The sequence below is a fragment of the Gymnogyps californianus genome, chromosome 3 (assembly GCF_018139145.2).
Source record: "Gymnogyps californianus isolate 813 chromosome 3, ASM1813914v2, whole genome shotgun sequence".
NCBI classification, from domain to species: Eukaryota; Metazoa; Chordata; class Aves; order Accipitriformes; family Cathartidae; genus Gymnogyps; species Gymnogyps californianus.
In genome coordinates, this window is record NC_059473.1 from 67,178,160 (window position 1) to 67,205,213 (window position 27,054).

The 27,054-nt window shown below is 39.2% G+C and overlaps 1 protein-coding gene across 1 annotated transcript in view; it reads right to left on the reverse strand.

The window, feature by feature from the left end:
- LAMA2 (laminin subunit alpha 2) overlaps positions 1-27,054 on the reverse strand; it is a 382,277-nt gene that overhangs the window by 124,090 nt on the left and 231,133 nt on the right. Inside the window, exons 18-23 of the mRNA XM_050893952.1 lie at positions 25,331-25,417; positions 18,833-19,044; positions 14,136-14,242; positions 9,107-9,287; positions 4,956-5,092; positions 2,228-2,464 (exon numbers count right to left, since the gene is read on the reverse strand). Coding sequence (XP_050749909.1) covers positions 2,228-2,464; positions 4,956-5,092; positions 9,107-9,287; positions 14,136-14,242; positions 18,833-19,044; positions 25,331-25,417 — 961 coding nt within the window. The remainder of the gene's footprint in view (positions 1-2,227; positions 2,465-4,955; positions 5,093-9,106; positions 9,288-14,135; positions 14,243-18,832; positions 19,045-25,330; positions 25,418-27,054) is intronic.

Here is a 27,054-nt window from a genome sequence, read left to right on the forward strand (position 1 = left end):
TAATTTGCACTCACAGAAACATAGAAGTAACTATATTAGCCTTAAAAGAATCAACAAAGAAACATTTCTATTTAAAAATGCCATAAACCCCCATTCTTTCTACTTAGTGCTTACAAGATCTACAAGAAAGACATTGACATACTGGACCTAATCCAGAACAGGGGCACCAAGATGGTTAGAGGGCTTGGAGCACATCATGTATCAGGAGAGGCTGAAAGAATTGAGATACTTCTATTTTTCCATTTCAGAGGATGACATAGGACAAATAATGCTGAGTTTTACTCAGATGGTCCATGTGATCAACTCACTCACTTCAGTTTTCTTATGGTCTCACCATCAAATGAATCAGTATTTGTAAAATAGAACATGATGTTTTCTGTTCAAATACACTAGAAAAACGGGAGCATGGTCAAGCAGTCTGCACAAAGAGGTTGTAAAATCCCCATCCTTGGAAGTACTGCCTCAGCAATGTCTTTCAAACAAGGTGCTGGACTAGATGACCTCCATAGGTCCCTTCCAATCTAATTTGTTCTACAGTTCCTCCATTGAGTCTATCCTTTAAATTCAGAATGAAGTGACTGGTGCCCATTTAACAAAAGAATTACCTGGCAATTCAATCATTTAAATTCATCCTTCCATTTACTAGCTCTTTGTGTCAATACAGTCCCTAAAGAAGAAGAATGAATCAAAAATCACAGAAGAAATCTCTAGAGGTCACTTTTAAAAACCCCCTCCTTGAAGCCGGACTATTACCAATACTAGGTCAGGTTACCCACGCCTCTCTCTAGCCAATTCTTGAAAACCTCCAAGAACAGGGATTTCACAGCCTTTCTGGACAATCTGTTCCAGTGCTGCATAACCCTCCTAGTGATTTTTTTTTCTAATGTCCAAAATTCCCAAGCTGCCATTTGCAGCTGTTGTCCCTTGTCACATCTTTTGCTACTATCAGAAAGGACTTGACTCTGTCAACTACTCTTTGAAGTGGCCATAGGCTGCAATTGCATTTTCTCTTAGCCTCTAATTTTGCAGACTAAAAGAGTCCAGCTGTCTCAGTATATCCTTACAGATCATCTGCTCTAAGTCTCTTTGTAGCCCTTCTCTGGATCCTCTCCAGTTTCTCAACAACACTCTCGAATCAGGTCCTAAAACTGGACACCATTTCCAAGTGCAGTCTTACCAGCACTGAGTAGAGGGGGATAAAGACTTTCCTCTGCTGGTCATGCTCTTCATGATGTCCTACCTTGCAGCTGCATTGGCCAGTACGGTCAATGCATCCAGCTCAGTAGGCAGTTTGCCTTATTTACAATGAGGGTACATGGTTGGCTTACATTGTTTGCCATTCCGCAAAGCCCATATGTGCTTTTCAGCAGGATTACCACTCAGCCTTTTTTCCCCTAAACTGTACTGATTCTTGAGGTTATTCCACTCCAATTCATGACCTTTCTCTTTTCCCAATCATCAAGCTTTTCAAGGACCCTCTAGATTGTAGTGTTACTGCTCAGCATGTCAACCTCTACCTCCTCCAAATCAGCAATATTCTCAAATCTGCTGATGGTAAATTCTGTCATCTGTGTCACTGATGCAGGTATTGGTTCTGGGGTACTCTGCTTGCTGGCTACCAATCGCATGTCAAACCACCGATTATTGCCCTTTAAGCCCAGCAATCCAGCCAATTTTCAAGTCACCTAAGCGTGCTGTTCTTCCAAGAACAATTCTAAATAAGAATGCTGTGGGTGATGATGCCAAAAGTCTTTGCTTTAGTGATCCTGAATTGGATGCAGTCTACTCAGAAGAACAGATACTACTGCAGTGAATTCTACTCATAAAATGATCAATACTGACTCCCTCTAAGTCAGTGTACTATAAAGAACTAGCACTGTGGCATACTGTTATTACTGATGTGTTTGCTTTTAATTTGCCGAATATCTGAACAAGAATGGTATTGAATGGGGTTAAATTGGCAACAGTTCTTTAAGAACAGGAAGAAATACAAACTGCGAAGAGAGCCGAAGAGGATGCTATCCTGGCAAGTGTTAGTGTGTGAAAAAGCAACTGATAAGCACTTAAGTCTTTCTTTATGTTAGACTCCTCCCACAGCAGTTAGCAAATTAAAACCAACGAGATTTGTCTGCATGTACTGTTGGAACAGGCAAGTACAAATGTCAATGAATTTTGGAATAAACTTTTCAGCAGCTATAAGATCAGCTTACAACCTTCGTTGTCCTACCTTGCAGCTGCATTGGCCAGTATGATCAATGCATGAGCACTTCTCCAACTCTGTATCACAGCTTTGTGGATCAGTCCCTGACAGGACGCACTGACAAGCAATACATTGTGGATAATTCCAGTAACCCAACCTGCACTCAGTGCATTTATCCCCAGAGAATTTAGGGCGGCAGAAGCAACAGCCTGTATTTAAGTCGCACTGAGAACTTAAGGCTCCAATGAGGCTGCAGTCACAGGGCTAAAAAGGAGAGAAACAAGAAGAAAATTGTAATTGTGCTTCTGAAAAAAAAACCAAAACAAACCTCAACAAAGAAGCAACTCACCTCTTTCAAGTATTATAAATAAAGTACAGCAGTGAATTTCCACGGTCCGAAGGTAACGTATCTGAATTATAAGGCTAGGCATTTATCTTTATTCAACAAGGGTCCAGCAATTACACTAAATACATTTACAACACTGTTTTCTTTTTGAACAGGTATTATCTGTTATCACTGATAAGTTAGGCAGTGAAATCAAATAAATCTAAAAGGGTCAAGGACACTGGGATACTTTGCGGACAAAATTAACTTAAAAACTGTAAGTGCTCTCTAAACAGTGCTTTCTGTGTAAATCCTCTCCAGGGCATCTTCAGACCACTTTGCTGAAACTGGAATTGCTCAGGGGCAGTGGTCCCAGTGGAATCCAGTTCAATGTTTATTACTCATCCATCAGACAGGCAACTATCTTCTTTGTACAAAGAGGACTCTTAGATGACAGTAATTTACACAGTAAGGGACAGAGATTTAGTCATGTGGTGTACTGGGAAGTAAACTTGCTCACAGAACGAGACTTGCGCAGGTAAGGACAGAAATAGGTGATTTGCCAGGAGGTCTAGACGTTGAATACAGAAGTAAGTAGCAGGGAAAGCTGCAGGCTTCCAAAGAACAGAAGAATCCCTCAGTGCTATTACTGTGACTGTACTGCAAAGTTAGGACAGGACATTTGCTGTGACCACTGGAGTGACCAGAATCTCATATGGAGAAGTTCAGCTTGCAGAAGCAAACTCAGTGCCAGTAGTACAGGTTACCACAGTAACTGACACAGATAGACTTGCTAAAATTAAGGACACAAAGCTGAAAAAGACAGGAGGAAAATGTGGATTCAGTTTCTAAGCAAAACTGTTTATTACATGAATACTTACAGCACCTTTCTTCTGATCTGAAAAGACCATTTATAAAGAAGGTGATTATATACAGGAAACATTCAAACTCAATCTTTACTGAATGCCAGAGAAACTATTTAACTACTGGTTAAATGTTAGACTGCTAGACTACTACCTAACCTAAGAAATAAAACCTTCTGACAGAAAGAACCTTATTCTACAAGATACATTTGAACATAAAGCTTAGAAAGCAAATTGTTCACCATACACTGAAATAGCTTGGTGTGCAATATCAAAACCTAAATTACAATCAGATGTTGTGTTTATTTTGCGAGCAAGCAGTTTTATGCAATGCTCTCTATCCCTCTGAGTTACGACAGCCCTGGAAATCTACTACAAAGAGTGCGAGCAGGAGATTCACATCTCACTTTGCAGAAATTAGCTGCAACATACTGAAAGAGATGTGGGCTGATAGATCATTATTAATTTAGATGGTGCCATGGAACTGTCATACTAATGCGCTCACATAAAAGACAATCAGAGAATATATTCCAGAGTTCAAACAGAGGTCTTCAACCTCATTAGGCTGGTTTCAGAAGCCAAGAGTCTATATCACAGCAGCACAGCAGAGGTTTCACAAGAGGAGTTTGCCATACATACAAAAAAGAAATCATTCTTGATAATTAGTTTGCAGCCTGAGCTACATGACAAACAGCCTTTTAAGAAAGAGCATTAATGGTGTATGACCACGTTCAGACAAGACAGTTTTTTGGAGTAATTGCAGCAGTAGTATAAATCCCTCATCATCAATGAGAACAGCAGAGAGGAGAAGGCATTTCAACTTTGCACTGTATTCACTGTCACCAGTTTTCAACCTTAACTGAATACTGCTCCCCTTAACTCAAGAGTAGGACATTAACAACAGCTTTCATGGCCTCTTGGACATACTATCATAGTTTTCCTATTTCTTCTTCCTTCTTCCCTTCCCTTCAGATTTTTTTTTTTTTTAACTTTGTGTCAAACATTGGAATCAGAAGGATTTAAAGGCTAATAAGAAGGTTTATTTCCCCTTTAAGAACACAGGAAGAAAGTGTATTTTACAGCTAAGGTGGCTGTTTCTTTTCTTCTCTCTTCACTGTCTTTTATGCACAAGTTGAAGTCCTTCTCAAGTAAACTTCAAGTACAAATTCCCAGTGGTATCACAATTAGGGCCAAAGTAAACTTGTTCTGCAAAGGCACTGTCAATTACCTGTAAGTATACATCTATATACATTTTACAATAGTGTGGTAATCTCCTCAATCACATTAAACACAGCTATAATAAAAGAAACCAGGCTCAAGCAGGTCACTGACTCAGCGTGACAGCACTATAAACGGGGTGTTCAGTGTTACAGGCTGCATACCCGAGACAGAGGATCTGTAGTGCTCAGTAACAGATCGCCAACATTTACACCACAGTGACACCAAAACTCGCAATGTGGAGACAAACCATGACTTACAAACCTAAAATTGTGTTCCAGCTACAAATTACTGTATTTACCCCATGGGAAAGAGGCAACACACATAGAGAAAATAGAGATCCACTCACCTTGCAGCCGCTGACAATGTCATGGCCCCAGTAATTTGGTGCACATTTGTCACATGTCTCTCCAACAGTATTGGGAGGGCAGATACAGTGGCCACTGACGGGATCGCAGTTATTACCAAAACGTGAACACTCACAGGCTTCATGGGAGACAGAAAAAAAATAAAGCAGAGGAAAAGTTACCCCTTTATGTGACACCTGGAGAGCAGACCCTAACAGGGTTAGGATCATTCCATCAAAGCCTTTACCATACAGTGAACTCTCAGTTATCTGCGGACACAGTGGGGCAGGAAAGGTAGAGTAAATCCAGAGAAACCAAAACCAGGAGCAGTGCAACACAGGTTAACTGAGGTTGAAGTAACTGCAACAAGAACAGAATGGGAAAAATAAAGGCACCAACTGCAAAAGTGCAGAGACTTCTGAGATGGTGCACTCACGTGACATAGCTGCGGGAGTATTGCTCTACAATTTCTGGGCCCACGCTGTCTCCTGCAAGAAGCCACCTGACTGCCTCTGAGCCCTCTATGCAGGGAACCTGCAGTCTGTCTAACCTCTTCCACCAATCTGAGCCAACCTCCTGAAATTTCTGCTGCTGTAAACAGACTTTTCTTAAAGGGCAAAAAAGTTGTTTCAGTTTCTTTTTACCATTCTACTCCTTTTTTTTCAGGTTACATGTATTCTGCTTTGGGAGGTGTCCTGGTTTTGGCTAGGATAGAGTTAATTTTCTTCCTAGTAGCTGGTATAGTGCTGTGTTTTGGATTTAGTAGGAAAATAATGTTGATAACACACTGATGTTTTTAGTTGTTGCTAAGTAGTGTTTATACTAAGTCAAGGATTTTTCAGCTTCGCATGCCCAGCCAGCAAGAAGGCTGGAGGGGCACAAGAAGCTGGGAGGGGACACCATCAGGACAGCTGACCCAAACTGGCCAAAGAGCTATTCCATACCATATGACATCATGCCCAGTATATAAACTGGGGGGAGTTGGCCGGGAGGGGCAGATTGCTGCTCAGGAACTAATTGGGCATCGGTCGGCGAGTGGTGAGCAATTGCATTGTGCATCACTTCTTTTGTATAGTCTAACTCTCTTAGTAGTATTACTGTCATATTATTATTATTATTATCATCATCATCATTATTTTTCCTTCCTTTCTGTCCTATTAAACTGTCTTTATCTCAACCCACGAGTTTTACTTTTTTCCATTCTCTCCCTCGTCCCACTGGGTGAGGGGAGCGAGCGAGGGGCTGCGTGGTGCTTAGTTGCCAGCTGGGGTTAAACCACGACAGGAGGACATCAACAATGTGCCTCTTCACAGGAAACTGGGATTCTTTGCAGATTTTATTCAATTAAAAACACTTTGTTTTTGGAAGTGGTTCCAAAAGTGGTCTTTGCTCTTGAAGAATTACTAAGCGAACAACTCATTGGTGGCAAATTCAGATTCAAGGTAAGTGATAAGTAGTTATGGGGCACAAGACACCTAATTGCTTGGAGGAGCAGAACTAGTGCATGGTTATTTTCATAGCCACTGTCAACATTACCCCTGAGGTCAGAGCAAAAGCATCATAAGCAAACTATGACTCTCTGAGTGATAATCTGTTCCTTGGGGTGTTTATAGGGCACTGTAATATAACGTTCATTACTGAGGGCTGTATTTATGTTCATTGCCTTTACTGTATGAAATACTTCAATTCAGAGTAAAACTAGAAAATAAGAGATGTGCAAAGATAGAACTCATATCTATAGTTCAAATAAGAAGTGACCTTTATTTTTCCCCATCAATGCTTTCAAAATAAGGTAACTGATGCAGAGAAAATAGTAAATTTTGCCTCCATCATGCCAGGAACAAGACATTTTGCATGCTACATAAAATCTTTTGACACACTGTGGCTTGAAGATGTTTCAGAATACATTTCTCATTGGGAGACTGAGGCTTTCTGATGTGACAGCTCTTCTATGGGCTTCCAGTTCTTACACAAAATTGGTTCAAAAGGCATGGAGGGGAAGAAAGTGATACATCAATATTTTTTGCATTTTTACTTTTACCATTATTAAAAAAAATATGGAAAAAATACAACACATTTGTTGCAAGCAATAGTGAAATAGAAATCTTTTTTGTATCTTTGCTGCTAGAATGTCAACGCTAACTGATGATGCTTCAGGGTTTTTTTTTTTAGGCTTTATGGTTTTTTTATGGCACAAGAAAAAATATCAAATTATATTCCTTTTGGATAAATGCTAGATAAAAGAGGTCCAATATTTTATTCGATACTTAACTGTCACTATGGAATTAATTTTTGTGCACTTTCTTCCTAGCATGATTTGATATACTTTTATTAAATTTCTGATTTTCTCTGTGATTCATAATTTAATTCCTTTTTTTTTGTCATTTGAAGGAATACATAAAAAGCCTACTAAAAATAAGTGGGGGAAAAACCAGCATTTCGAAAACAGAATTCCTCTCCATCTGTTGTATTAACTTTGGAACTTTTAAAAATCTGAATCTTCTGAACACCTTTAGCTGTTGCAGTTATATAAAATATTTGATGACCACGGGCAGATACATTTCTATTTAAAATATTCTTTGGATTTACACTACTTTCCCATTTCATTACTATTCATTACTCTGTCATTTCAAATTTGCCAAGAGAGCAGTTAAAATTTTAATGTGAAATTTTGTAATTGCTCTCTCATTTTCCTTCCCCAACTGTATGAAATTAACAACATTTTGTAGTATTTCACAATAGTGATGTGCTTTTAAACTGTGAAATGTCAGAATAAGAGATTAATCATGAAGATAAACGATAGTATTTTTTTCCCTCCGTATATGTGCTAAGGGCTTTAGGACTGCAGTTTATTTCAAGCGCTCTCATCGGCGAGCCTGTGAACCAATCTTTCCCTTTTCCAAGGTACCAACATATTTGCACATTTCCAGGCAGTAAACATTTTCTGAGCCCTTCTTTCCCATGGGAGACAATACCATAGAGTAATGTTTTCAAATATGATCTATAATCCAGTCTGGCCCAAGGTTTATCAACACTACAGGTCAAATTGAATTTTGCTGCACAGTTGTGGGTCTTGAGGCCTTGATGCTCCTTCCATAAAAAAAGGGAGTAAAAAATGGCAGAGATCTAGGCTTGCTGCCTCTGCTGCCATTCTGGATGGGAAAGGAGGAAGAATAGGATACCAGGCATGGTGATTTCTGCTTCTGGAAAGAATAGTTTATGCCTGAAGAACAATAGCAGCTGTACCCTTGGCTTTATAGCACTGCCATCAGCAAAGAATGCTGCGGAGCCATCGCCATTCTGGCGTCCCAGCAGCCAGCCACACTAGACAACTATCTATGTCTCCTGCGATCACACCTAAATAAGACTTTAAAAATACAGTTCTCTTAGCAAAGATGGATATTTCCCTGTGAAGAGACCTATTGATTAGGTTGTTTTCGATGTAGCAGTCTGTACTGCTTTAAGGACAGGAAGCATTCACTTCCCTGTTTAACCTAATGTCCAAAATGACAAACATAAATGTAGAGAAGTGGCTGGATATATTTATGTCTGATGCTAGAGTTTCAGCATCTGGAAAAGCATACTTTTCATGTGTTCACTCAAGGGACATGGTAGAGAATTTTATCTGAAGATCTTGTTGTACACAAAAAGTATACAAGTAAGCAAGACCTAAAAATTACTGTATAGAAATTTAATAAAAAAGGATCAACCATGTAAGGACAGTGAAAAGGTTTGGGATAAAACTAGAAGCAAAGGGATTTTTTTTCTTTTTTTTCCATTCACATCCCATCAAGCTGATGTGATTTGGCAAGCACCTTAACCAGTATTCTATGATACTCCTACCATAACTGAATTATAAGAACTTCATAGAAACTTTTTTGGCAGAAAGTACTTGGAGAAAAGGACACTCCTGTTCCTTCTAAACACGGCAGATTAGCCACAAACTGACCCTAAAATAGCAGGAATTGCTTGGGTCCTTTGTTCTTGCCAATCACCATCCCTGCCAATTGACTGATTTACAAGGCTGTCTATGAAAATACCTACCTGTCAGGAAAATTTGTTAGGCAATCCAAAACCAGCCAAACTAGAATCGTAGTAATAACCAACCAACCAAACAAATAAATCTGCAATTGGCTGCAAAGAATTTACATACGAGTACAGCCTCCTTCTTCAAAGTTGTAAAATCCATGAGCACAGCGGTCACACTTCTTCCCTGTCACTCCAGGCTGGCAATAACACTGTCCATCTCCATCGCAGTCAAAGGACTTGGAACCAAAAGAGTTGCAGTTGCAGGGAACACATCCTCTTGAAGACTGTAAGCCAAATGTTTCAGGCTGCCACAGAGAGAAGAAGAGCAGTTAGTACATGGAATGATTACCAGGAGAAAAGAGGAAAAGCTGAGCGTGTAGGGAGATCAGGGTGGTTCTCTCCTCTTCATCACTGAAATACTACTCTTAACAGATTGAATTGCAGCGGTAAAACACTGGGGCAAGGGCACTAAATACCCTACCCAGCTGAAAAAGAGTAACGATTTCAGAATGTTACCTGATGCTATAATGAATGTTCTGCAATGTAACACATTTCCTATGAGGTTGTGTTTCCATAAGTACAATTCCCACAAGAAATGGAATGTATGTCAGTGCTGTATACATATCCTGTGTCTGGGTTGTAAGATTATGTCAGGCAGAGTTTGTTGCTAAGAGACTGAATTCAAATTCTTAGCTATGAATGGAGACTGATTCAACTGGAAAGTCTCTGAACAGCTAGATTTTATCTCCTCTGATCAGGGGCAATGTCTGTATACAGTATTCTGTAACTCGAGGGCATTTCTTTTGAATGATATTTAGGAATAACTTTAGAAGAACACAGATATAATGTATCTACATAGAAGAACATAGATACAAGCAAATAATGGGAATTACCTATTTTTAAGATAAAACCTCCATCTTTGGGTGAGGTCTAAGACTAAGATAGAAGTAATCAATGAGCCTCTGTTTCTCTTCTATTTTCATTCTTTGCTTTCTTTTTTGCATTTAGTACTGTAAAGTTCCTACAGAACCAGAATAGATGTTATCAACTATAGTAATAAATTTCCTCCTTAACTCCACTAGTGGAGTGCAAAAAGTATACTTGTAAAGAAGGGAAGACACATGCTCATTTGTATACTGTAATATGGAGTTCTGCACAAAGCTTTTAACCAACAGACCCCATGGGTTTCACTGCACCAGCTAACAGAGGCTCCTAGGAGCAAACTGTACTTGATATTCAAATTTTGAACTCAGTCTTGAGCTCGAGTGACTTAAGTCACTTAAGGAATACTTTTCTACTGTTTTTCAGGTATGATGATTTTCAGACAATATTGAAATCCAAATCATGTTACTAACTTCACTCAAAAATGATATTACAACATTTAATAGTAAAAATCTATCAGAGACTTTGCTAGGACAGCAAAATGTTAAAAGTGAGATATTAAAAAGATCACTGCTAATGAATATAAATGGAACAAAGTGGAAAATATTTACTTTTACAAGTACTACTGTGTGACCCAGGCATGTGGCGTTAGATTTTTACCTAGTATACATCAGTACAGACTTTTCAGGTCAGTGGAGCTGCACTGACTTACATTTTGCATGGATTTGTTCCACAGTGGAACCCCTAACCTCCTGTGTAGGTGAATTCCAGAGACTTCAGCAGGTTTTCATGTAAAAGTCCTGAAATCTGATCTCTGAGGTTAATTTTGAAGTTCCACATTCCCATAGAGAATCTGCTGATAGGTATCAGAATACAGGACCACATCTACAGTCAGAATTTGGTCTGAAGAATCATATGAATCTAAGCAAATGCTTGATTATACATACGTCCTGGTTTCAGCTGGGACAGAGTTAACTTTCTTTTTAGTAGCTGGTACAGTGCTATGATTTGGATTTAGTGTGAGAATGATGTTGATAACACTCTGAGGTTTTAGTTGTTGCTAGGTAGCGCTTATCTTAAGCCAAGGACTTTTCAGTCTCCCGTGCTCTGCCAGCAAGCAGGTGTGCAAGAAGCTGGGAGGAACCATAGCCGGGGCAGCTGATCCGAACTAGCCAAAGGGGTATTCCATACCATGGAACGTTATGCCCAGTATATAAACAGGGGGGAGTTGGCAGGGAAGGGCGGATCGTGGCTTGGGAACTAACTGGGCATCGGTCAGCGGGTGGTGAGCAATTGCATTGTGCATCACTGTTTTTTTTTCTTCCCCCCCCCCCCTTCCTTTTTTTGTTGTATTCCTTTTCATTACTATTATTATTATATTTCGTTATTACTATTGTTAGTATTATATTTTACTTTAGTTATTAAACTGTTCTTATCTCAACCCACGAGTTTTACTTTTTTTGCTTTCCTTTCCTCCTCCTCACCCCACTGGGAGGGGGAGGGGGAAGCGGCTGCGTGGTGCTGAGTTGCTGACTGGGGTTAAACCACGACAACATATAACAAAGAATTACACTGATTTTCATTTCCAAATTCTATATTGAAATGTTTTGCCAATTACATACTTCTGCACGACAAAATATGGTGCATCAGAGAGAAAGAAATACTCAAACTCATATAATTGAACTCCAAGGTTCAATTAAATATACCGGCTATCTCTAAAGATTTCTTTTCCACAGGAAGAAACACACAGAAATGTGAGTATGCAAAAATCTCAGGACAGACATTCAGATCAATGCAGTGAAGTAACCAATGCACAGCATGCATCTCAGTTCTCAATAGAAAGTTTGATAGGATCTAATAAATTCTGTTCATAAGGGTGAAAGCCAGAAAAAGTCTGATACACTAGCACTCCACACTGTGTGAAGGAAGAAAAGATCACTAGCATGCTGGGTTGTATTCTGTGATGAGCTCTGCACAGTCAAAGAAATTTTGATCAGTCATGCAAACCCCCAAGATGAACCCCCAAGTTAAGCCCTCAGCCAAGCCTGTCTACACACAGAAATTCTAAGAATCACATTTACTAAACAAGAGATAAGAGCCTGGATGACGATGACGAAATACAATGAATTTTCTGAATATGTTATTATATTGTGTCCCTGTATCAGTGTATGTTGAGTGTTTGTGTGGGCAACACAGTTACGTAATATATGTTAAATGGGTAAAAGCTCATGTTCTCCAAGGGAATCCATATGAGCAAATATGGCACGGGTCCCAGAGTCCGGCTGAGGAGGAAAAACACTGCCAGGTATTTTTCAAGCAGGGTGTGATAAGTGTGGAGGTTTTGAGTTGCAGGGAAAAAACCCAACATTCCTAAAACACTGCTTTGTTAGAAGCAGTTGCATCATAATTACTTCATTTTAGGAAATAAGTTGCTTTATTGGTATGTGATAAACAATGACCACTTCTGTCATTTTGGGAATAACATTCAAATAATGGGCACTTCACCCGGTTAAAAGTGGCTCAGATAACTGGTGTTAAAAGTTCTCATTAGTGAATATGGCCAGTTATGTTTGATATTTTAAGATTAGATCTTAACACTTTGCCTCTGGGGCTGATCCTTCTCGCAAACTCCTTAAGCTTTTGGTTCTTGAATTGTTAGAAGAGGAAGTCTTATCCTGCCGAAGGCCATGAAAATCCCACTGATTCCATTGATGTATGTACATCACCCATACATTTTGTGCATACTGCTGTTGACTTATTCTGGTATTTGACTTCTGGCCTATATTGTCATTTGCACAATGAGAAACCCTAGGAGTGGGGAAGTATTCTAAAAGGCTGCCTGTCTTCTCAGCCTGTCTGTTTCTTGATAATTTCGTATATTGTAGCACACGTATTTAAAAAAAAAAAAAAAAATAATAAAAAAAGCCTGTGGGAGCTCCAAACACAAGCGAATACGAGATTTCAGCCCATGCAATGCACACAGTTTCTGATTACCAGAGTAGCAGGCCGGTAAGCACCCCGTGGGCACCCACTGGCACTGCTGATGCCCCATCTCCGAGGGGGGACTCGGATCTGTTGACTGCTTCGTGCACTTTCTTTCAGTTTAGGCACCTGTCTGCTGATTTCACAGCGTCTGCCCGTGAATCCTGATTTGCAGATACATCTTCCTGACATATCACATTGCAGTGACATGGATCCTAAAGCACTGCAGCCACAGGGTATACAAAACAGCTTTTCTGGGGCCCAGAAGTAGGTGGGCTTTAAGAATGAAAAGTAAACACTGTTAGAAAGTGAAGATAATGAAACTACACCACATAAAAGAGTACAGGAATAAAGATAGTAGTAAACACAGTAGTAAACAAAGATTAATTCCAGTCAACCGCCAATATTGTATTAACAAGCTTGAGATATTTGCTGTGTACGTTATGCAGTCTGTGCAAACTCCATTGATACCAACGATTTTTCTTTGAACGGACTCTTTAAATACTGTTGAAAAGAGAGTGCGAGCAAACCACTTCAGAAATTACACAGTTTTAAAGGGTGAAAATGATCCTTGTGATTTCTGCAGAATTATTTATGTGCTTTAAATTACACACATGTGGAGGTGTTCTGAGGACACAGGCCTAACCCATGAGTCCTCATGCTGAACTAAAGAAACATGCAGCCAGCTATAACATATTCCTTAGCAGCCTGAAGACAACTCTGTGAAAGTCTATGAAACACTGTTTTTTGCCGTGATTTATGAGACAGCAAAACAACGTCAAGGCAAAAGACACTTTCACCAAAAAAGAATACATTATTTGGACAACACAAGAAGAAACCCTAAGAAAAAAAAACCATAAAAGCAGAACATTCACAGCAGAAGTAAACTAGCATCCTGCTTTTTTTGAAAATCAGATGCTATCAGACATTTTGCAACTTTCTTCATAGAGGGATCATCCCCCAGAGCTGCAATGTTTTAAACTAATTTATTTATATCAAACATTCAGAATATAAAGTGTATATATCATATATAAAAATGTACTTATATGTACAGTGAGGCTTAAAAGAAATTCATTGCATGCAAATGCAATGTTCTGCATTTTGTTCTAGAAAACCTTTAGAAAACATTTAAAAACCAGCCATTTTACCTTTCTGTACATAAGAACAACCCATATATGTTCGTTAAGTGAAAAATGAACAAAAAAGAAAAACTATCCAAACCCAAATGATATTTAGTTATGACAAACAGCGAAGAAAGCTGAAAGGAAACACTGTTTCTTGTCACTCACCTTGCAGACATCACACCGGCGCCCGATCACGTTGGCTTTACACTCACACTGGCCCGTCCGAGAGTCACAGATCTCTGAGAAGGAGCCATTGATGTGACAGTGACAGGCTGCAGAGGAAGAAGAAGGAGCTGTTAATGTGTTTCCTGAAGCTAAATTTAATAGCCAAATGTTTACAGTGCAGCTTTTGCCACCCTGAGAAATCCAGGAAGGCAGGCCTGAGTAAAGCAGGAAGGTGTCACTCCCATACGGTGACAACACACATTAACCTACCCATATTAATGTGGAATTTTGCTCCAAACTATTGCAGTGAGAAATTTTGCCTCAAGTTCATAAACAATTTGTTTCATATGCTCCTCTCAGATCAAAACAGGATGTTTAGGGCACATTGCTGAGTACTTGCCCCGAAACTTCGAGTGGGCAGGGTGACACTGAGAGGAAAAAAGAAAAAAGGGTACAGACCCTTACACAGGGTGTGTATAGGATGTAGCTATGGTGGGTGGGAGTGTGACTGCTCCACAAGCTGGTCCTGCTGCCCTAGAGTCCAGTCCGTGTTAATGTAGAAGGCAGGAAACGTTGGCAGGCTGAGGACCCAGAACAAGGTTACCTCCAGGGGCCTCGCTACAGGGGCAGTAACCTCCTCACCCCGCCATGAGCTCCTCCTCACCAGCAGCACCCTGGAGTACAACTGAAAAAGAGACCAAGGATTATCTGCTACTGTGACTCTCTGGGACCTTTGTCCCAGCAACAGAATCATAGTTCCCAGAGGAAACGTAACCCAACTGACCAGCCTAACTCATCACAATGCTCTCTTAAGGATTTAAAACAGCAATGAAAAGAAACTGCTGTTCCTTGAGGAAAATAACAATGCTTCTGGCTTCTAAATTCTTGTATTTTAGGAGAAGAGAAATTCTGGGGAAGCTTTCTATCACCCTTTATGTTCTGCAACCACAATTCTTTTCGCATGCAGAGATTAGGAAAAAAATCCCTTTAGCACTCACAGTAGAGAAGAGGGATGTGATTGGTGTCACAGGGACTATAACCATGCAGTCACCAATTCCATCAGCATGAGCTCGTTCCTGCAAGTCCCTTTTTTTTTTTTTCCCCAGAGGGGAATGAATCCACATCTCTACACTGATCATCAATCTACTCTGTAAATCAGGGCTCCAATCCACATTTTGCCTTCCTGCAGTGCCCTGACTGCATGTGTTGGTTTTTTTCCTCAACCTGACAGCTTCATTTTAAGAAACACTTTAGAGTCCCAACACTGAACACATGGTGGTCACATACTTGCATGTCACAAGGTGCCATTTGAGACAAAGCAGTTATATTTTTTCTATATATAGACTATTACAATAGGAGCTTCCTCATTACTTTATTGGACCTGCTAATTTACAATTTTCAATTGTAAATTGAAAGGATTTTTTTTGTTTTTCTCCCCACTTTTGAGGTATTCTGCAAAAGTTGCTTCTGTTAAATGAAAGTGACTTTATGGCTTGCCAGTCTGTTCATGGCATTATTTCTCAAATGTTTGCAAAGATGTCTCATATTCTGGAATAAGTAACAAAAATACGTTGGGCTCTTATATCAGTCTGGTAACACCTTCAGAGGTTTCGATCTCTTTCTGTTTTGCAATACATTTAAAAAATGTAAACATTTAAAACCACTTCTGCTGTAATTAATATCGCTTCTCTTTTCCTTTTACTCTCATTTTTCACCACTAACTGAATCCATAATTTACCTCTTTCATCCTGTATACAGCCCTCTTCTTTACCATAATATTCATGTTTTAAAACTGCCAACACTCCAAACTGTACAGTGATGAGTATCACATACATACGTTTTGAGTATCTTTCTAATTAAAATGGTCAGCAGTGAAAGATGATGAGAAAGCTCAGACGCAACAAACCACAATTCTCAATGCAAATTAACGGTATTTCACCAACCTTTTTATACAGACCTCAAAAAACAAAGTCAGTCTTATTTGAATTGTTTTGTTTATCAGGCATATGACACCACAGGAATAAAAAAGAAAATTTACACTGATTTTATAAACAAATGTGTTTGTCCTATTTATACTATATATTACTGCAAATGGCATACCATGTATTCTTAATTCAGCCACAGATGACTGAGTGCAATGCAGCAGTAAGGCAGAATTTGGAAGTCAAGACTTTTGATTGTTTTTCTTGGCTCTGGCAGTACATACATACAGAAGAAACATACAGTCAGGGCTATTCATCTAATAAACTGTTACTCAATCTGATAAATTGCATTTATCTCACCTAAAGCCTTCCCATTCATTCACCTCTACTGGGAAAATTAGCTATTGTCCAAACCTCCAAATGGTTGCTATAACACAATACAGCCTGTCAGAGAAATTTGTCTTACTCTCTCTCAAAATGACACTGGTCAAGACCTTTCGTTCTCTCTAGATTTGTATAAATATTTATGAGTGTGTATTTATAATCAACCTACACACTTATTCTCCTCAAACAGTAGTACCTATGCACTGGCACACAGGCACACTTGAATATTTGCTTTAATTCATCTCATGTCACTTAGCTCTATTACCATCAGCACAACCTCCAGGTATTTGCTTCAGCACACTGTGCTGTTTCACACCAAAAAACCACCTACTAGAATCAAATCAAATAAGCCTAGGACATTTGCTCATTGTTCTTAGATTTATGATTTTGTACAGATACACCAAGAAATTCAGAGACGCTATAGTGATATAAAGTTGTACTGTCATTTGAAATGGTTAATGCACACGACGACAGCACTGTACTGAGAAAGAGCAAGAAACATTTCAAACAATAATTTGAAAGCAAAATTCATGCTTTGCAATACTCTTGGATTTGGCTTTTTAATAAGGAACGAAATTGAAAACAACAAAGTAAAGGCACAGTCCCTCTGATATTGTAGCTGCAGGGCAAACTTCATGGAAGTCTGCAAAGGAAATAAAAAATCATATGCAAAAAAGAAAACCCACATGAAAGACAGAGCGTAGATGAATACAAGGTAACTGTGAGCACAAGGCTATGAATACATTGGGGGGCTCTCCTTGTCAGTGATACTAACAACAAAAGCAAAGCTTGTAATTCTACATTAAATATGTATTTATTTTTAATACTTTTTTTTTTTAATTGTATGTTTTCTGAACTCTCCTCATATTACATCTCTTTCTCGTGCAGCTGCCACTACTGTAGAAATGTTCAAAGCAACAGTCCTATCGATGCCTCAGGAATGGTGACAAGCTACTGGAAGCTATGATTTTTTAAATACACTTCTGTTTAAATCACATTACACACTTAACACCCTAACTTATATGACATCATTCATCACGAACTGTTAACTCATGCAGAGAATATATGTCATTGTCCAACTTTTATCCAGCATTGTATAAAGTAGGTACAGAAAGCATTTACACAGGTATATGCCTTCATGGTTATCTATAATTTTATGTATATAAGTGTTTATAGCTGAGAAATCTGGTGATGTTCTGCATCTTGCTGGCTCCCATGCAGTCTTACGTGGTCCAACAGAACTTAGTATTCTCACTGTCAAACCGCAAGCCACTAATAGAGCAAATCCTGGAAATGGATGCCAGTGACTCAGACTTTTGTGCTTGCAACACATAGTGCAGAAGTGGTCCCTGTGTTCCTACACACACAGCAGTAAGACAATGGCCCAGCTCTTTTACTTGCATAATTTGATCCTGATATAACACCTTTGTACTCAATGGAGTTGCTCTGAGTTTATTCCAATGAATCAAAAAGAGTTAAATCCTTGTGACAGTGAAATAAAATGCTCTGCTCTTTCAGGACAGTTCATAACCTGTTATATTCCATTCCTCAGAATGGGGTGGAAGAGTATGTGAAGAATGTTTTTAAGTTAAAAGCACTTGTTCTGCCTAATAGCTGCATTCTGAATTGTGCCAGCAATGGCTCAGAGAGAGCCACTGCCTCCTACAGAAGCAAAAGCTCCTGTTCCTAGCAAATCTTCCACCTGCTCTCAATAATTTTTTGCAATCACTATGGGGAAGTATGAGCTGGGGCTGATAAACAACATGCCACCACTCAGCTGAGAAGTGGTAGCTTGCTGCAGTGCCAGGTATCTTCCTCCAGAGCACCTTAGAAAATTTCTAAGGAGATTTTAGACTCTGCTTTGCAGGAGGCAGGAGAATCTTGCCCTTTAACAGGCAGCAAGCTTCCAGCTCTTACTGAGGTCATGCAGGTGGGAAGGAGGTCACAAGTGCTGCCAGTGTTGGACCCTACCATAACTGAAATACCACTCCCTCCTTTCAGCACCAATCTCACTAGTTAATGGGACTTCCCTGGATGGCTTATAGCATTTTTTTTGTGAATAGGTTTCATTTACTTGTATTTATTTTTGTAGATCTGACACTTAGTATAACTTTTTGCATCCATGCAATGCTCCACTCTCCCAGGTTTCTTCCATGTCTGCTTCATTACTGCATCAACTACAGCAGGAAGTTTTTTAATAGGTTCTTCTTTCTATTTACTTTGAAGCCTCCCTTTCCAGATGCAGATGCAAGTAAAACACTATTATTATTAGAGGTGTAAGTACACTGTATCATTCTCCTGCTCACACATACAGAGGCACAGTCTTCCTCTCAGGAACACGGTTATAGGATAGATCAATACTGTCAGGAGCAGTAAAAGTTCATGACTTACGTTGACAGTTCCTTGCGCCGAGAGCATCGCCAAAATATCCATCAGCACACCTCTCACAATATTGGCCTGTTGTACCTGGCTTACATATCAGGCAAGCACCAGACAAGCTGTCGCAGCTGCCAGGAATGGAGAAGTCAAGGTTGTCATTACACTGGCATGGCTGGCACGATCCCCCTGGTATTAGAGGTTGTCCAAAATAGCCTTCTGCACACCTAAGGTAAAAGACATCACCAGTTAGGACCCTTAAATAATACTCTTATTAGAAACACTTAATTTTGTTGCCTCACTAATCACCAAAAATGATTTGATCTTCTTTCAAGTATTTCTTAAGTGTCTTTTTTCTCTCTCGCTCCTTCTCCTTTTTAACAACACTGTAGATACAATACCAGCTGAAATCCTGCCAGTACTGCTAGTAATTAGATTTCAGTGGGAGAAAAATCTTGTCACTGGCACTGAAGATGAGACAAAGCATAGTAAGAAATATGTCTATTGGCACACTAGAGGAATTCAGGTCCATGTTAGATAGGCTTTGTATCTCAGCACATCATGTCTAGATGTTCTGTACTCATTTACCAGCAAGCTTGATGATTTTTTCCCTCTACCTTAAAAACTTGTTTAGTTTAGAAAAACAGGTTTAGAAAGTAATACAGACATAAATTTGTTTACTTAACAAGATCCTCCCCTGACTTAGCCTTCCGCTGATCTACTGCATGGTCAGATTTGTTTAATTAATGGATTGCTAATCTCTGCGTATAGGCAGGTAACAAAAAGATTGCTCATTATCACAGGAACTCTGTTGGTGCATACTATACCTTTCATCTTTTAAAAAAGATGTTTAAAAATATCACCTTCTTTTCCACCTTGCCCACCAGCAATTTCCTGTGAGTACCATGTAAAACAGGTTAGTGAATCTGACCTAACATGAGTGTGTATTTAAAGCAAATTTCTACTCGTCTCACAGCCTATTTCCTATTTATATTCTGGTCTGCTTTCCCTTTCCATTACATTTGCTCACACTTCACAGTAAGAGCAACTTGTAGATAGTGAAGAAAAAGAAGAAAAATTGCCCAGTTCCAGCTAATGAGGTTATTCATGTGCATCTCAGATGAACTCCAATTAGTGTAAAGAAAACAGAAAGTACATAAAAACACATTGCATAAATTAATGTTTCCTACTATTTTAAAGTTGGTTTCAATGCAGTTCTAATGTACATAGATATCCTCTCTGCTTTGTAATAGTACTGGATGGCATGGTTGAGCAAGGATTTTGTGTACCATCCTAATACGGGAACACAGAGCTCCACTATGCTTTCACTCTTGTCCCTTTATGCTCATCAAGTTCATCCTTTTCCTTGCATCCAGAATATCTCATGAAGCTTCCAACTGGATCCTCAACAAAGCCATCTAAACATTTATTAAGTATTATTCAATATCATTAACAAAGATTATAAAAATGGATAACTGAGACCAGGGAGGAAATTATAGTTGAATCTAATTGAACAGTTTTTTGTGGTAAGGTATTACACAAAGCAGGATTTTTTCCATTCTCTAAAAATACCCACAATGCAGACCATAGATGAATAATATGTATAAATAGTCCAGTGGTTTGGGTGCATGTAAGCACTCAAGAACATGAGTAAAATTTTCACAATCTAGCCCACTGTGCTTTATTCCTTTAGCATAGCCATCTCTCACAATTACCTCCTCATAGCAACAATACATCAAAATCTTGTCATTAGAATAATTCAGGCATTTTCTTTTCAGAACCTGTCATGAATGTAGCCATCTATTGTACCTCCTTGTATTCCCTGCAAAGAAATGGATATTTTTTCCTTGGATGGACGATATCTCAGCAACCACAAAAGACTGATTTTTAGCTTACTTACTTTCACCAAAACAAATGGGCTTTTTTTCAGTGACGATATCTCAGTTACAAAGACCAGGAATGTCTCTTAATACATGTAACAATTCATAGCCATGTTTTATCAAAGCCAAAGAATAACTGGATAATTTATGCAGTTAGCTTATTTTACCTAAAACAGATGATGTCTGAAGTTCACCCAAGCTTTGCTGAGATCTTTCTCACTTATTACTGGTGTATTTGTCATAAATCTGTATCTTTTGGTACTACTAATCTATTTGACTTCACTTAACGTGTATTCATTGTCCTCTTTCACTTTCATTTAGGGGTCAGTTCTGTATCTGATAGCATTCACAGAAACTTACCAAGTAGTTCACAGAAAAAATACTCCAGGGATTTGTGAGAAATGCACTGCTAATCATTTCCTTCTATTAATAGCAGGAGACCTTGATAACTTTGTATTCTCATCAGTTTAGACTTTGCTAATTAAAATCAGCAAACCCCACTACCATCACATAGCTATGTTCTACTTATATACATACATAATCTCGAATCCAGATTCAAGATGATCCTGAAAGTAGAGGTAAAGTAGGGGTAAACCAGTTAAGCTTAAAAGAAAACTGTGTGCATGTATCTATGTGTAAATTCTTCCACTTTTTCTCCCACTTCTCCTGAAGTTGCAGGGGAAGATTAAAAAAATCCACTGTCACTAATTCCATCTTTATTCCCTTAAGGACATTTCTACTTCAGCTACTCTCCTCAGATTCAAAGTGTTACATGTTTGGCAAGGTTCATATTAAAAAAAACCCCAATAATATATGTGGCACGGAAAATTACATCTATGTATTATACAAAATACATTTCTAAATAAAAGACTGCTAAGTACAACAGAACACCTCTGGGATTAAAAAATAAACAAAAATAGGAGTAAAAGCAGTGAAGAAAGATTGTTCCCATATTTTTCTTTTTTCCTCTATGCTCACCTTTACCCTCAAATGCAGGTATGTCTGTGACTGACACTGTTTGTTTTTATTTGGCATAACTGGTGCCAAATACAGGGCTACTAGATAAATATATGTGTATGTATGTGTACTGGGTCTGGCTGGGATGGATTTAATTTTCTTCATAGCAGCCTGTATGGTGCTGTGTATATACACATATATGCACACAAACAAGGCCTATTTTATACATTTCTTTACTAGAAAAAAAACCCCTTGAGACAGAGTTAATTTAGGCTGCAAATCCAAACACTTTAAAGTGTGGAAATACTATTTTTACAGTTGCTTTGAAACTTATGTGCATATAACCTGTGTACAAAATCAGGCAAAAGCCCTGTGGAGAAACAGCTTGTGAACACACAAGTTAAAAATCTTAACTAAGGTGCACAACACAGATGTTATTGTTGTATGACCAACTAGAAATCTTGTATTTTCTAATGTCAGAGTGCCTACCTTTGCAAGCTGTAAACAATCCTGCATAACACATTTATTGTATCAAATCTCCTGAACGTTTGACCCTTTTCCCATCAGCACTGCAATACAGACTTGTACTTCTGGCACTAGTGGAAGAATTACATTAGCTAGAAGGAGCAGCAGGTTGAAGCCAAGGGACTCACAAGGGACTGTGGCTGGTGGCACTCTGTGCTAGACCTGAAGCACGGGGCGAGGGGGCGGGAAGGAAGGACAAGACCCAGCTCACCCTTCTCCTCCCACTTAAGTTACACTGACCTCTCATCTCTCCTTCTAGGAGGAAAAGGTCACTGGAACCATATTCATAAATGACGGCGTGCTACAGGAGAAGCTAGACTCTCACCCATTTTGCTGCTTTTCCCTAAAACTGTGTGCTCTTGTCTATGTCAAGACTGCGTGGTTGGAAAATGCACATCATTATTCCGTAAATGTGCTGGGATCAAAGGACAGCTTTTTGACATTCCTTTCTATGGAGTTACGAGAGTGTCTGTCCTACCTCGTACACCTTGGGAAAGTGAGCAAAGGAAGAACATAAGTCTAATTTGCTGGGGAAAAAGATTAAATGGGGAAGCTGGGCTTTCTCTACAATTAGAGATATGTAGTAACTCCCAACACAGTTTATATCTGCAATTATTTTGATGGTGTTATGAGCTGGACCCCTCAGAACATTGAGCAATTTTGGCAACATTTTCCTGAAGAGTTCAAGTGAGAGAAGTAGCAATTTTTTTTTGACATTTTACAACTCAGGTGTAAAAACATGTCTATAAATAAAGATCTTATCTCCCTAGGGGGTAGAGGATGATTTTGGAGGCCAAATAAGTTCAGTACTACATATGCTCCCTTCATGATACTTGGTACTTCATGATAATTTAGGACTGTTATGAATCATGTGGCTCAGATCACTTGTCACTCTGCAGTTGCTAAAATGAAAGAGAATTTCATGTAAACTCTTTTAGCAATTATACAATCACTATTAATAGCAAAAGGCAACATGCTTTCTCCTGTTCATTATTATTGACAGCTGCGGGCATTTCCAAACAACTTGTTACAATTAAAAGCGAATAGTTCTATAAGCATTGGAATTAATGGCCTAATTTCCAATGGATTTATCTCTCATGGTTACAAGGCTACAGGCTGATTATTTGCTGCAGGATGTTGCTATTCAGCAGGGAGTAATCCCTCAGGCTACCGCAGCGCTTTTTCCTTGTCCTGTGAAAGTTTTCTTATGGGCAGAACATTTAATAATCTCTCTCTGTCTCTCTCGTTCTCTCTCTCTCATGTATTCTCTGCTGTTTAATCAGGTGTGAGTTCACAGAGTGTTCTCCCCCTTAGCTATGACATGTCCTGATCTATTAACCTCTATTCAGCCACTTCTTTTCACAAAATCTTCAGGAACAATTACTGAGACCTCCTACCCTTCTGTCAAATTTGGTTGAAATTGACCTACAAGTTCAAATGTCTTTGCGGGCAGCCAGACAGACATGCACAAAAAGATCACACTAGCCTCATTTCCTTAGGAAATCAGGCTAAAATCCAAGCCTGCCACTTACTCAGACTCCATCCTACTGCATCTACAGCCTGTGCTCCACTCAGAAATAGCACTTGTTGCTAATGGAAGCTGTCAATGACCCTGCATTGACAAACTGCCACCAAAGTGCTCTTGATGTGATTTATTCCTGCCGTCATTAACTTCACAGCCCACTAGCTGAAAGAAGGTGATGACTTCCAAGACAGACAGGAAAAGACAGGCAGAAATAGCACGCAGCAGGAGCAGACTCAGTGACGATGGGTGGAAACAGGTGACAGCCTGCACTCTCACTTTAGGACAGACAGAGCACAACAGCGGATTTAAAAGGAAGTAGTTGTAAATGTAAACTGGAAAGACAGGACTAGAGGGCGATTCCCAGCGTATCGTCAGGTTTCTGCTTTTCTGGTTGGCTCTTCCTCTTGGTTCATTCCTACTTTTCCTCATCCCAGCCTAAATATTGCAGGTCTTCATTCAGAAGCCTTACCTTTTTTAGGGTTTATGTTGGAAAATGCTGCAAGCAGCTAATGGAAGTGCCAAATGGCAAAAGCCTACTAAGAAACAGAAGTACCATGTTTTCACGCCCCATAACTGTCTAGCCAGGTGTTAGACAGTTATCTGGCTCCCCCAGCCCCTCTTAAAAAGGTGTCATTTGCAGGGTCACAGGGGACTGGGATCATGGAGCCAAAGCCAATGCTGATTCATCACGACCTCCAAACAACTAGAAGAGGTTCCCTGGCACACTGACTGCTCTTGAAAGCTGTTCCATCCATGTGAAATCCCAAGGGACCGAAGGCGTGCAGACACAGCAATGATATCCCTTGTCTGTGTGGTCTCACCTTCTGTGGAAGGGGGTTCCTGGGAGCTTAGCACCAGCTCTCACACTAGCCTTCTGTTTCATTTAAATTCTTCATGCGATCCTTTCAGAATAACAGGATATAAGAAGGGGAGAGAACTTTCTCTCTCAGTACTAACATGTCACTCAGACCTGTCATAGCCAAACACAGACTAGACATATTTTGTTTTATTTGTCTTTTGTATAGGTAGTAATAAGTGTAGGAGATATATATTGAGCTTTTCTATGTATTTAACAAAGAAGAATTCTCTTTTTTGTCATTAAAACCTAGCTTGTTCTACTTGCTAAATAAAGACTGCAATGGGAAACTAGAAGCAACAAAAATGTAAAATATTATTTTTTAAAAATAATTAAAATCAACAAATAACTTATTAGAAAAGCTGTATTTTCGCTGCATATTAACTTCTCTAAAAGAGGCATCAGCAATTTATTGCATATTTGATTTACCATGCTCTAAACATTCAAATGACAAAAGAGACAAAATAATTACAAAAATCTCAGAAAAGTGACAGAAAAGCTAGAAGAATAATTTTTAAAAAATACTCTTACTTCTCAGCAAATGCTTCTTGGAAGCTTTGCACTTTACCATAAAGTAATAAAACAAGCACCAGAAATATACAAATGCATGGACACAATATCAGAGGAAGATGCACAGGAATTCCTTCAGTGAGTTTCAGAACACAGGAATGGGGACAAGAAAGGGGAAGCAATAAAAGGGTAGAACAGTTCCATGTGATCAATACTTCTGTTTCAGATCTGATATGGTTAAAAGCATGGTGCTTGCTTACCTTTCACAGCGTGGTCCCACGTACCCAGCTGGGCATTCATCGCATATTAATCCACGACTTCGGTCAAAATGGCATGTCGGGCTAAAGCTGTGTTGTTGATATTGGGTAAGAAGAGGGACAAGGAAGAAACATAAAGAAAAGATGGTTAGCAGCATAGCTCACTTCAGAGATCGTTAATTTGCAAAACAGTGCCCAGGAAAAGTGATTCTGGTCTAGGACATGGGGCTTAAGTTTGACTCCAGCAAACTGAATTTGGAATGACCCTGCTATTTCTGCGACACTGAATATAGACTAACGGATGGCAGCATCCCAATAGCCTGTTATTACGGGACTTGAGCCTGCCACCGAGTGGTCTGGATACCATTAAAAAGGCAGGAATGTACAGCTGTTTGTTTGTGCCCCCGAGGGCCTGGCAAAACAATCTATGCCATAATGTGGCCCCTATATAAATCTTTCTGAAGGACAACTGATTTGAAAGCTCAGTTAACTTTGTGTATAATTGGCTGTGAAAGGAACCCAGTGAACAAGAAAGGGGAGGGGAAAAAGGGAAATATCTGGTACAGCTTCCCAGGGAGTGCATTTGAGTAAATTGAGTGCCAATAACCTCAAGCAACAGGCCGGACAGGCACGCTGAAGTTTAAGAACAGCTTGCAGACTAGAAAGCTTTACCTCTTTGCTATGCTTTACTTATTTTTAGCCGTTTTTTTTTTTTTTATAACTAAGGATACCATAGGCATTTGCAAGCTCCACCTCTCGATGTCCGTGTTTAACTCTGAACTGTGCTCCTTCACTGTTTAGCATTTTGCTTTCTGTAATGTTCCTCCCTTAACATACTTTTGTGAAGAAACCTCCTGACACTCTAAAAGACACCACACAGAAGAAGAGGCAACCTGTTCTTCTGTCACTCTGGAATGATTATTAGAGACAGAGACATACGAGCACCTTTATAGGGCCTCATCTAAATAATGGTAATCAGTCCTAGTCAACCAAATAGAAAAATAGAAAAAGGAAAAAAAAAAGAAAATAATGGGAGCAGGTGCGTAGTGGGGTGACTATTCACAACAGGAAAACAAAGCACCTATCCGAAAAGAAGACACTAAACTTATCTTTTGTAACCTAGGAACATAGAAGTTGAGAAGGAATATAATTGCTCTAACAAAGACATCAGAAGGAAGGTATATTCAAGGTAAAAGTTCATGCTACAATAATAACAAATAGACATAATCTGACCTTGGAAAATTAAAGCAGGATATATGATGAAAGTTTCTGGAAAATAACAGGCACAGGGAAGACAGAAAAGCTTAATTAGGATCATGTAATGTGATTACCTGCTGGTGACTGGACCCCACTTCTCAGGAGTCATTCATCCTAATATCTGAGCTCAGTTACTCTTTATTCTGTTTCTGTTATAGACTATTTCCATTTATAAATACCCTGTCTGTCACAGGGCAAGTTATCCCACAGACATAAGGGAGCAGTAAGAAAAATGTGTGAAGGTCATGTCCAGTAAACATAGACAGGTACTGGGATTTCCCTCTTTCCCATAAGGATTACGTTCGTGTTATTTTGCAATGTCATTGCAATTAAGAATAGATTCATGAATGCATGAGGAGCCCGTTGAAGAAACAATAATTGTTCATTCTAGTTTTAAATAGCAATGAAAGCAATTTTTAACCGAGGCACACATTACCATTGAGTCTAATCAGTAGCACCTGACTTATTTC